General features: G+C 40.1%; 1 protein-coding gene across 1 annotated transcript in view; it reads left to right on the top strand.

Annotated features, from left to right (window-relative positions):
• The first annotated feature begins 611 nt into the window (after positions 1 to 611).
• Positions 612 to 13425, top strand: part of mcf2l2 (MCF.2 cell line derived transforming sequence-like 2) — a 94771-nt gene continuing 81957 nt past the window's right edge. The window contains exon 1 of the mRNA XM_068743807.1: positions 612 to 690. Within this exon, the coding sequence (XP_068599908.1) occupies positions 612 to 690 (79 nt within the window). The remainder of the gene's footprint in view (positions 691 to 13425) is intronic.

Here is a 13425-nt window from a genome sequence, read left to right as displayed (position 1 = left end):
ACACATTCCTTGACTTTTTGGGGGATCCATTTTCCAAAGCGTTGCTGCGTGGATTATTGATTTTTTATTTGAAGACTTCTTATTTCATGGTTTGTTTTCCAGCATGTTGAAAATGACTAAATAACATCTGAGGGGCTGATTTAGCTTCACTTCTTCTGGAGTTTCTTCTCTGATGTTCTGATTTTAAGGACAGGCTGATATTTTATTTTCTATACACTTTTCTGATTGGCTGGCTGAGCTTCTCACCATTTTAACCCTTGACTTGTTTGACCTGTGCCTCGCCTCCCAGACATGATTACTTTGCTATTTTGCTCACTGGCTGGGATTCGCATCATTGTTTTCACCCTCATGCTTTCTGATTGGTCAGATTCAAAGGAGCTGTTATGATAAAGAGGAGAGCGTTGTCTCAAGAAAACAAATCAAAGAATAATGGACTAAAACATAAATAGCTGATGATAAAGAAGAGAAAGCATCGAAAGGGAACAAACTGGATTACAGAACAAAAGAACAAAAAAGGATTGTGGTGGAAGGAAGGGTGGCAAGGAGGCGTGGCAGGGGAGCGGAGAGAGAGAGGGGGAGAGGGGGAGGAGAGTGGCTGAACACACCCTGAGATGCTGTGCTGGCTGAGAGAGGACGAGATGTCGGTCCAGGAGCTGCTCCGGAGGGTCCGGTGTGTCGTCACTCATGTCGGTAGGTTGTCCCGCCGGGCTTCATTTCCTCCTTCTGTTTGAAGAAACGTTTCCTCTGTGCTCTCCTGGAGCGTCCTCTTCCCCTGGAGATCCCTCTGTTAAATGAAGCGTGTTGTTAAAAAGATGGCATTTATTTTTTCTGAACATCCTCCAATTTGTTGAAAATGTAAAAGGAGACAGAATAAATGGAGGAGGGGGAGGGGGGAGGGAATCTCTGTCCTCTCATCAGGACCGCTGAGGAGACACGATGACATCAGCACATGACGGGGGAGGCGGGTCTACTGGGCTGGACCAGTGTGCTTTGCCGTGCTTGCATTGATACGTTTCTATCAGAATGGTTTCTGCTGAGCACGATTCCCTGTGATTGATCGAACTCCGATCCCCATCCTGCACCACAGTTTAGCACCTCTTCATCTCATTGACTAACTTGCCTCCTCCCCATTCTCTTCTGCTCGTCTCCTGTTCTGCATCCGGGTTGTTTGCCTGGCTACATGCTAAGTAGGCTAACGTGCCACGCTGGAGCTCGTCACACATCCTCCTCCCTCATTGCAGTGAAGGTTGGGTGGAGGTGAAGGATGACTTCTGCTGAGGTTTTCTATGGAAACCAATCTTTTCCTGTGTGATGTGTCCTGAGCTGATAAGCTGGGGGCTCACAAGGTGCTGTTAACGGTGTTTGGGCCTCATTCCATAAAGGATTCATTTTGAGATGGAGGATTTATTCTTTGTGGTTCTGTTATTATTACTGTCGTCACTGATGTCTGTGATCAGCATTTATTAGATCCTTTTTTTGACGTGGCTGCCTGTGTTTTTTATGATAACATAGTTGTATTTGAGTACTTTTTGGTTTCTATGTCCTAGGTACTCATGTTGTTGTTTGTCCAGTTATCATAGAGCTCAGCTTGTTATTAAATGTTGATCTTATTTCTGACAATGAGAACAGTAATTTTATCACTGCTATTTAGATGGAGAGAGAAGAAGCTTTATTGTTCAACATAGAACAGATATAACATATAACAAACCTATAACAGACATATAACATACCTATCACAGATATAACAAGCATATAACAGACCTATAACAAATATAACAGACATATAACAGATATAACAGACATATAACAGATATAACAGACCTATAACAGACCTATAACAGACATATAACATACCTATAATAGATTTAACAGACATATAACGGACCTATAACAGATATAACAGACATATAACAGACCTATAACAAACCTAGAACAGATTTAACAGACATATAACAAATATAACAGACCTATAACAAACCTAGAACAGATTTAACAGACATATAACAAATATAACAGACCTAGAACAAACCTAGAACAGATTTAACAGACATATAACAAATATAACAGACCTATAACAGACCTATAAAAACCTTGAACAGATTTAACAGACATATAACAAATATAACAGACCTATAACATATATAACAAGCATTTAACAGGCATATAACAGACATATAACAGACCTTTAACAGATATAACAGATATAACAGACCTTTAACAGACATATAACATACCTATAATAGATTTAACAGACATATAACAGACCTATAACATACCTATAATAGATTTAACAGACATATAACAGACCTATAACAGATATAACAGACATATAACAGACCTATAACAAACCTAGAACAGATTTAACAGACATATAACAAATATAACAAGCATTTAACAGGCATATAACAGACATATAACAAACCTAGAACAGATTTAACAGACATATAACAAATATAACAAGCATTTAACAGGCATATAACAGACATATAACATACCTATAATAGATTTAACAGACATATAACAGACCTATAACAGATATAACAGACATATAACAGACCTATAACAAACCTAGAACAGATTTAACAGACATATAACAAATATAACAGACCTATAACAGACCTATAACAGACCTATAACAGATATAACAAGCATTTAACAAATATAACAGTCATATAACAGACCTTTAACAGATATAACAGACTTATAACAGACCTACAATAGTTATAACAGATGTATAACAGACATATGACAGACCTATAAGAGACATATAACAAATATAACAGTCATATAACAGACCTACAACAGATATAACAGACCAAAAACAGACCTATAACAGATATATAACAGATATATAACAGACATATAACAGACCTATAATAGATTTAACAGACATATAACAGACCTATAACATACCTATAATAGATATAACAGACATATAACAGACTTATAACAGACCTATAACAGATATAACAGACATATAACAGTCATATAACAGACATATAACGGACATATAACATACCGGTACCTATAATAGATATAACAGACATGTAACAGACATATGACAGACATATAACAGGCCTATAACAGACATATAACATACCTATAACAGACATATAACAGACATATAACATAACTATAACAGACCTATAACAGACATATAACAGACCTATAACAGACCTATATCAGTCATAACAGACATATAAGAGACCTATATCAGACATATAACAGACATATAACAAACCTATAACAAACCTATAACATATTTATAACAGATATATAACAGACCTATAACAGATATAACAGACCTATAACAGACCTATAACAGACCTATAACAGATATATAACAGACCTATAACAGATGTAACAGACCTATAACAGACCTATAACATACCTTTAATAGATATAACAGACATATAACAGACCTATAACAGATATATAACAGATCTATAACAGACATATAATAGATATAACAGACCTATAACAGATATAACATACCTATAACAGACCAATAACAGACATATATCAGACATATAACAGACATATAACAGACCTATATCATACATATAACAGACCTATAACAGACCTATAACAGACATATAACAGACCTATAACAGATATATAACATACCTATAACAGACATAACAGACCTATAACAGACATATAACAGACATATAACAGACATAACAGACCTATAACAGACATATAACATACCTATAATAGATATAACAGACATATAACAGACCTATAACAGATATATAACATACCTATAATAGATATAACAGACATATAACAGACCTATAACAGATATAACAGACATATAACAGACATATAACAGACCTATAACAGACCTATAACAGACCGGTACCTATAATAGATATAACAGACATGTAACAGACCTATAACAGACATATAACAGACATATAACAGACCGGTACCTACAATAGATATAACAGACATGTAACAGACATATAACAGACCTATAACAGACATATAACAGACATATAACAGACATATAACAGACCTATAACAGACCTATAACAGACCGGTACCTATAATAGATATAACAGACATATAACAGACCTATAACAGACATATAACAGACATATAACAGACCGGTACCTACAATAGATATAACAGACATGTAACAGACATATAACAGACATATAACAGACCAATAACAGACATATAACATACCGGTACCTATAATATATATAACAGACATGTAACAGACATATAACAGACCTATAACAGATATATAACAGACATATAACATACCTATAACTGACCTATAACAGACATATAACAGACATATAACAGACCTATATCAGACATATAACAAACATATAACAGACCTATAATAGATATAACAGACATATAACAGACCTATAAAAGACATATAACAGACATATAACATACCTATAACTGACATATAACAGACCTATGACAGACCTATAACAGATATATAACAGACCTATATCAGACATATAACAGACATATAACAGACATATAACATACCTATAATAGATATAACAGACCTATAACAGTTATATAACAGATATATAACAGACCTATAACGGACCTTTAATAGATATAACAGACATATAACAGACCTATAACAGATATATAACAGACCTACAACAGATATATAACAGACCTACAACAGACATATAACATACCTATAATAGATATAACAGACATATAACAGACCTATAACAGACATATAACAGACCTATAACAGACCTATAACGTACCTATAATAGATATAACAGACCAATAACAGATATAACAGACATATAACAGACATATAACATACCTATAACAGACATATAACAGACATATAACATACCGGTACCTATAATAGATATAACAGACATGTAACAGACATATAACAGACATATAACAGGACTATAACAGACATATAACATACCTATAACAGACCTATAACAGACATATAACAGACCTATATCAGACATAACAGACATATAACAGACATATAACAGACCTATATCAGACATATAACAGACATATAACAGACCTATAACAGACCTATAACAGATATATAACAGACCTATAACAGATATAACAGACCTATAACAGACATATAACAGACCTATAACAGACCTATAACAGATATATAACAGACCTATAATATACCTATAATAGATATAACAGACATATAACAGACCTATAACATATATAACAGACATATAACATACCTATAACATACCTATAACAGACATATAACAGACATATAACATACCGGTACCTATAATAGATATAACAGACATGTAACAGACATATAACAGACATATAACAGGCCCACAACAGACATATAACATACCTATAACAGACATATAACAGACCTATATCAGACATAAAAGACATATAACAGACATATAACAGACCTATATCAGACATATAACAGACATATAACAGACCTATAACAGACCTATAACAGACCTATAACAGATATATAACAGACCCATAACAAGATATAACAGACCGATAACAGATCTATAACAGTCCTATAACAGATATGTAACAGACCTCTAACAGACCTCTAACAGACATATAACAGACCTATAAAAGACTTATAACAGACATTCAACTCAAATCTGATCATCAAAGATCAAGGTGTATTTCTGTACCCCTCCGGAAACTCAATATCTGTCACATTTTAGTAAATGATTGGAACAGAGTCGCCTCATCTGGCTTCATGTATGTGAAATCTTCACTCACCACATTTCTGTATTTTACACATCATATTTGGCACTCATGTGCCTACGTTGAAATAGTTTTAAATCCTGTGATTATACTTGATTTTATTTCAAAACGTTTTCTCTAAAACAATGTGCCTTACAAAAATCATCCTTCAGTGTTAAGTCATGATGTCATCACTTTACCCCTCCCCCCTACACACATTCACACCTACACACTAACACCATCGCCACCTGCTGTCCATGTTACAGCACGAGACCCCCTCTTGGTGGCTGATGACATCACACTAGCACCAGGATTTGCCGTTTGCTGCAATGTCTGCCTTCCTCTTGTACATAATTCATGAAAGCAGATGGTGCTCATGGATACGAACGGCTACTCACATGGCAGTGAGACGAGCTGTCGGCCGAGGCCGGCACATAAAAATGTTCTGCCCAGACAATCATATTCTTGTTCAATTTAAAGCACCCTTGAAGTGAACGCCCTGGCCCCACTGAATTAGTGCTTTATCAAAGGAGGGTGTGTTGTAGGCATGGTATGATTGACCTTCAGATTTTCCCATCAGAAAGGCCAGTCTGTATGAAGGGAAGATGCTGAATGTTTCTGTGTTTTCTTGTTCCGTACAACGCCGAGAGTAGACTGCAGGACAACATGTCTTTGACTGCGCAGGGAATTTCCTGTCCTTGGACAGTGAAAGTGTTTATAAGACAGTTTGGTCTGTTTTTAGCATGTTGTGCATTGCTAAATGCATGGGGGACAGAGATGTATAGGGGTGGCTGTGGCTCAGTTGGTAGCGTCAGTGGGTCGGAGGTTCGAATCCCAGCTCTGACTGTCCACATGTCGAAGTGTCCTTGGGCAAGACACTGAACCCCAAATGTCTCCCAGTGGGTCTGGCAGCGCCTTGCATGGCAGCAGGCGCCCACTGGAGAGTGAGTGAGTGTGTGAATGGGTGAATGGTAACCACTCTGAGACACCTCATCCATGCTCCACGGCATCCACTTATATTAGGTTATCCACAGCCTCGTGGGGAGGGAGCTATTCCTTGTCCGCCCCTGAAAACACAGCCATGGAATAATACATCCAAGACTCATAGCAGCAGGGATCATTCGATCATCCTTTTCTCCCACTGCTGGAGAAAAGGATGGCCAGATTGTATTTGGAAGATGGCTTGTAACACTCCCAACGGTCACTACAGGTACTTCATTATGCCTTTCTGCCTTACTTACCCTTCTTCTCCTGCAAACTGTCACCAGCCGAAAGCAATTATGATGTTGGGAATTGGGAATTGTTGGCAGTGAAGATGGCCCTCGAGGAATTGAGGCACTGGTTGGAGGGGGTGGAACAACCATTCCTCATCTGGACAGACAACTGGAATCTAGAGTACATATTGTCCAGGTGACGCCAGTGTCCCCTTGGTCCAGACTTTCATCCAAGGGTGCAGATGCACCTGGGAGGAGACCAGCTTCAATCTCCTACCAACCATCACCGGCCGCCACCCCCCCTCCCTGCACACATGTCTGGGTGTTCATGAAAGACCTTCCCCTTAGAGTTGAATCAAGGAAACTGGCACCTCAGTTCAACCCAACAGCCATCTGCTTTTGCCTCAGCTGGCTATGCCTCAGTCCATGAGGACACACCCCACGTTCCATGTCTCCAGGATTAAACCAGTCTGTGAAAGTCCAGTCCAAAATTTATCCAACCTATTTTGGTCCAGTCCTGATGCTGCTGTTTTGTGATGTGTCTGTACTTGTATGTATTTTGTATTTTGCCATTACTGTTACATGTAGCACAACTTCACGAGAAACATTCCTATTCTGTGAACCCTCACTGACAATGGCAATAAACACCTTCTGATTCTGATTCTGATTCTGATCTTGCTTGACTGTTAATTGGGCAGCTATCAATACCCTCGCCGAAGGGGAGACGAAGGTATTGCAATTGGGTGCGTTTGTCTGTCTGTCTGTTTGTTTGTCTGTCCCCGCGCATAACTCAAAAACTAGTAACTCAATCGACTTGAAATTTTTACACAAGCAAGGTTCTGTCCGTGGCTCGGTCCTCCCCGAGAATGGCGTTGATCTGGATCTGGATCCAGATTCTAGAATTATTTTAAGGATTCTTTAACATTGCGAGATAGGGCACTTGGAGGCGAGGGTCTGCGATCTCTGATTGATCAGCTTGTTTCATATTTGAAAGATATTTCCAAAATGGTTGAAATAATTGGATGTTTTTAATGTAATAGTCTTTTTAAATATTTTGAGTAAAGCTCCAATATGATTTATTGCACCTAATCAAAATCTAATTCAGCCATCCAAATTCTCATATAAAACTCCAGCCGCCAGGTCTTAGCTAGCCTGAATCCGAGGCGACTACTTGGCTTTCAGTGGTATAGTAATAAAAAGTCTCAAAAATGTTTTGCTTATCTGCAATGTTGTTAAATGTTTATCTGCTAGGTAAAAGATCAGCAGGATATATTCTATTTGGGATTTTACCTTAGATCATATGGGCTCTAAGAGCTGACGAGGAATTGTTGGAATCACAGTTTGAGACATTAAGAAATATGATTTTCTCAACAGCAACTCTACTTTTGTCAAACGCTTACCTACATTAGCTGCTCTGGGTTTATGGTAATACCTAGAAGGCCCACCTACCTACCCCCAACCTTTGTTATTATGCCGTCAGAGCTGCATTCACTCTGCTTCCTCTTCCTGCATTGCATAGGGGTGACGGAGGTAGAGTCGATCACCATATCCTTTGGAAAGCATTTGTGTCTTGTGTTCTGCTGGACTGCCGCCAATAGACCAGCTTTTCACACAAAACAAACGAACAATGGAATTGATCCTGTCGGCATGAGAAGGCTTTATACGCTGACCTAATTCCCTCAATATTTAAATTTTCTTAGAGGGTCAGTCCTGAGCAGATCAAGTCAATGTGGCTGACTTAGTTTGCACAAATGTTGGATTGACCCGAATGCAGACTTTCTTTACCGTCGGTACAGGATATGGCACCATCTCCGAGCTCCCGGGAACAACTGAGCCAAGGTAACAAACTCTTGACGTCACTGCACCTACAAGCAAAAGACCCCATTGATCGTTTGACCCTCGTAATTGATTCTGTAATCAATATCATTATTATTCAGTTACTCAAGAAAAACAAAATTTCATCAATGACACATTTCCTCAATATCCAGTTCCAAAGTAACCAATGTTCAAAAGCACATGGTGGCATGACGGCGGAGTGGGTAGCGCTGTCGCCTCACAGCACAAAGGCACCGGGTTCCAATCCTATCTGTGCGGAGTTTGTCTGTTCTCTCGGTTCCCATGTGGGTTTTCTCCGGGTTCTCTGGGTTCTTCCCACCTCCAAAAGCATGCCGTTTAGGTCAATTGGCTACCCCAAATTGTCCACTGTGTGCGTGAATGTCTGTCTGTCTGTCTCTCTGCTGTCTGGCAGAGCATTCGGGGTGTACCCCGCCTCTCACCCGCACAAGCTGGGATAGGCTCCAGCAACCCGTGACCCACAAAGCAGTAGAAGATCAATGACTGCAGGAAAACCCCTGACTCCCATCCTTTATCTACCCTCACTATATCTATCTATAATCTATAATAATGTGTTGCTGCAGTTTTTGTTTTAATCCTGCCTGTAACGACGGCCTGTGAAAACACAATCTTTCAGAGGGTAGCACTACTGCAAATGGTTCGTATTGATTCAGGCAGCTGAGGACCATCGGGGAGTTCTCCCCATTTCTAGGGCCTTCGAGCTTGAGGTCATCCTGAAACGAGCTTGCAGCTCACAGTGCCAGACAGCAGCTGTTCCCTTTGCTGTATGACTGGTGGGAACTTTCTGCACATCAATTACGATAAGATGAGATAAACCTTATTGATCCCTCATTGGGGAAAGTTCAGCATCACAGCTGCTCAAAAAGACGATATAAAAAGACAATACTTCTATTGTCCATTATATTATCCAGACTCTGTACAACTAAAATGCAGGAACATTATAAACATCCTAAAGTGTAAATGGTGTAAACATCAAACACCAGCCATGGTTCCCGGGAGCAGCCCTGCTGACACACATCCGACAACTGCCCTTACTCTGAAGCATGCCCCCCCCCCCCCCCACCGACACACACACACATCCCTCTTATCCTGCTCCTAACTTGCTCTCTCACACACAAAGGCGTGTTGCGGGTGACAGAGCAGCCCTGAGGATTGGAATGAGCGTATGTTGTTGTGGATGGCGTGGACTCTCCTGTCTCTGTGGATTATTTTAGCACCGCCGGCAGCAGCATGGGATCCGTGATGTGTAAGTGGTGAATATCTTGTTTGTTTTTAAAGTGAAAGGGGTGTCCCAATGTACTCCTGCCTGTTTGCATGGTGTCTCTCTGATTTTGGGGATAATATATATATACCGTATTTTTTGGATTATACGTCGCACCAGCCAAATGCATAATTAAGAAGAAAAAAACATATATAGGTCGCACTGGAGGATAAGTCGCATTTTTGGGGAAAATTTATTTGATAAAATCCAACACCAAACAACATATAGCACAAAGAACATGCTAACACGTTTACCAAAATATCAGGTTTTACTCCGAATCACGAAATCCAAGGAAATCTTCATCCTCGGTGTCACTTTTGAACAACTCCCCCAACTCGGCAGGTAGACAAGACGCCGCTTCCTCTTCTACGTCGCTTACATCAGACTCGTCGTCAGTTGCAGTTCCAATTATTCCAGCCTTTCTGAATCCCGACAGGATGGTTGCGGTTGTCACTGAAGCCCATGCTTTGTCGATCCATTCAATGACTTCCAGGAAAGTTGCATGGCGCATTCTCCCGGTTGCCGTGAAGCTGTGCTCTCCATCCGTCATCCACTGCTCCCACAGGTTACGCAAAACTGACTTAAAGCTCCTATTCACGGAGATATCAAGTGGCTGGAGTATTTTGGTTAAGCCTCCAGGGATGATGGCAGGTATGGAGTTGAGAACTTTTAATTTATTTTTTAACTGTGGTGTGATGTGCGCTCTCATGCTATCCATCACAAGCAGAGCTTTGCGTGCTCTAAAGAAGCCATCCGGTCGCTTATTGTAGAACTTTGTGAGCCACAAGTTCATCATTTCTTGATCAATCCACCCTTTCGCGTTCACGGCGACTTCAACTGAGGAGGATTGGATTTTTGGCATGGTTTTTCGTTTGAAAATGACCATCGGTGGCAGTTTTGATCCGTCTCCACAACATGCCAGCACCACTGTGAAGTGTGATCTCTCATGACCAGTTGTAACGATATTCACACTTTTTTGCCCTTTCTCTGCAACACTTCGGCCCATGGGGATGTCAAAAGTGAGGGGGACCTCGTCCATGTTAATAATATGATCCGGTGTCACGTTGTGATCACTTACATGCTTTTCAATGAACGCGCGGAAACTGTCAACCTTGGCTTGGAAGTCCGCTGGCAGTTTTTGGGACAGTGTCGTCCTTGCTCTGATAGAGAGGCGTTTGCGCTGCATGAAGCGGTAACACCAAGAAGGTCCTCCCGCAAAGCCGTTTATATTCACCTCCTTGGCAACCACCTGGGCGTGGAGACGCAACTGCACCGTTGACAAACCTCTCCCAGCAGCACGTTGTTCAAGCACCCATACGTGAACTCGTTCCTCCAACTGCGGCCACCTAGCTTGTCGCCCGCGATTAGCTTTCTTTGTTTTCTTCATTTCAGTAAGCGTAACCTCCGCTTTTCGCCAGTCCCTTACAAGTTTTTCGCTCACTCCAAACTTTCTTTCTGCTGCTCGATTGCCGTTTTCGGCTCCATATTTCACTATCTGAAGCTTGTAAGCCGCGGAATATGACTTTCTTTTCGGCGCCATTTTCAATCAGCCCTTCTAATTGGTGTTTTTAGATAACAGGTGTGACAGATAACTCTGAACCTCCAGAAACCGCGACAGATTCTGACGGGTCACAGAGTTCCCTGTAACACCTGTTATAGAAATGTGTAGGCTACTGTCTCTGCGCTCACAGATTTTGTAAAAAAAGCATATATAAGTCGCTCCGATTTATAAGTCGCACCCCCGACCAAACTATGAAAAAAACCGCGACTTATAATCCGGAAAATACGGTATATATCTTCTTTTGTCAGAAAAAACCCTTTCTTGGCATATATATAAAAACTAAATTGTTGTCTCCCCCCCCTCCCCCCCCCCGGTCGGTATGGTGTCTCCTTTGTCACCACTGACAAAGAATAAGGTCAAACAAATGAATACACCCCTGAGGTAAAGGCCAAGCTGGATACACTGTTCCAATATTAGAAATGGCATCTAAGTTATCTTATATCTAACCAAAAAGTCTCTATTTATGTGAATCCAACTGCATAGCACAGTGCTGAATGAAAGACCTTCATGGCCAGGCTAATCCTGTGCTCTAGGTGGGGACGTCAGAGGCTTCACTGAAGACGAGGTTCTCCCATCAGATCCAATGACAGTGTGTCGATGCTGAACACTTCCTGTTGTCTGTGTTCTGCAGACTTTCAAACACTGTATGAGCACATTGCCGATAGTTTCACAACTTTAACAAGTTTAATGAGCATTTCTATTCATGAATCAAACTATAATAATGCGAGATATTATGAGACTTTATTTCTAATGACAATTTATTGCATATTGTATCATGTATAAAATCCCAAAGTCGAATTAGATACTATGTTACAAAATATGTGTCAAATATTTACATTTTCTGAAATAATTCTCAAAGCTGTTTTGGTTATGTAATTCCATGAAGTGACTAACATTAATTAGTAACCTTTTAGAAGACCTTTTGCTACATAAAGACTTGATTCATGAAAATGAACGTATATATTGTCTCTTAAAATTATACCTCGCCATTGGGATAGAGGAGCGGAGAGTATGGAGTCACGATGCACATGCAAGTGTGTTCTAACAGGCTCCACTCTTATGCTAGGATTAGGATGGCAGACAGAGAGTGGGTGTTAGCAGGCACCTTGCTGGACAGGGATGAGTTACAGAACACTATATGTGTGTCTGTCTCTAGGGATGATAGGTAGATAGAGTGGACAGGACCACACACAGGTCATTCCGTTGGCCAATCAGTGTTTCTGCAAGCGGATTGAGAGGAAGGAAGAATTTTGTTGGTTAATCAGATTCTAAAGATATTAAAAGTCTAATCTGCAGCTGAAGCTCTTGTGCCGTTAGTTAGAGGTAGTCAGTTTCATTGTGAATCACTTTCATGCTGTAAGTACTAGTTGCAACACCAACACTCAGTGTCCAGTGTTGGTGTTGCAACTACCGAGACCACACCCTAACCCTAGTGCACTTAACAGCTGGACAAGAGATCAGGATGACTGTTTGGAAAAGGCAAAGGTTGGCTCAGTCTAATGAATAAGTATTTATCACAGACAAAGTGTAATTAAGTACTTACAACATAGCACCTCCGCAAAACAATCTCTCACATTATGTTAGTCATATATATATATATTTATTTAGTTGTTTGGGACCAAATGCACACTTTGGTTAGCTCTGTAAACCTGCATGGGATTGTGTATAACTGTTTAAATAATCGGTAGAATGGATGAGAGTTGAGACAGCTTCGGGGTGGTGCTTGTGGACCATCATTGTACCATCCTTGTGACCGGGGTGTGTGGCATGGACAACAGGGCACGTTGAAGAGTCCCAACTCTCTGATAGGATGTGGGTGTTTCTGTGTTGTG

This window comes from Brachionichthys hirsutus, chromosome 9, assembly GCF_040956055.1.
Source record: "Brachionichthys hirsutus isolate HB-005 chromosome 9, CSIRO-AGI_Bhir_v1, whole genome shotgun sequence".
Lineage (NCBI taxonomy): Eukaryota > Metazoa > Chordata > Actinopteri > Lophiiformes > Brachionichthyidae > Brachionichthys > Brachionichthys hirsutus.
The sequence above is the reverse complement of the archived record's forward strand: the minus strand, read 5'-3'. Positions and strand labels throughout refer to the sequence as shown.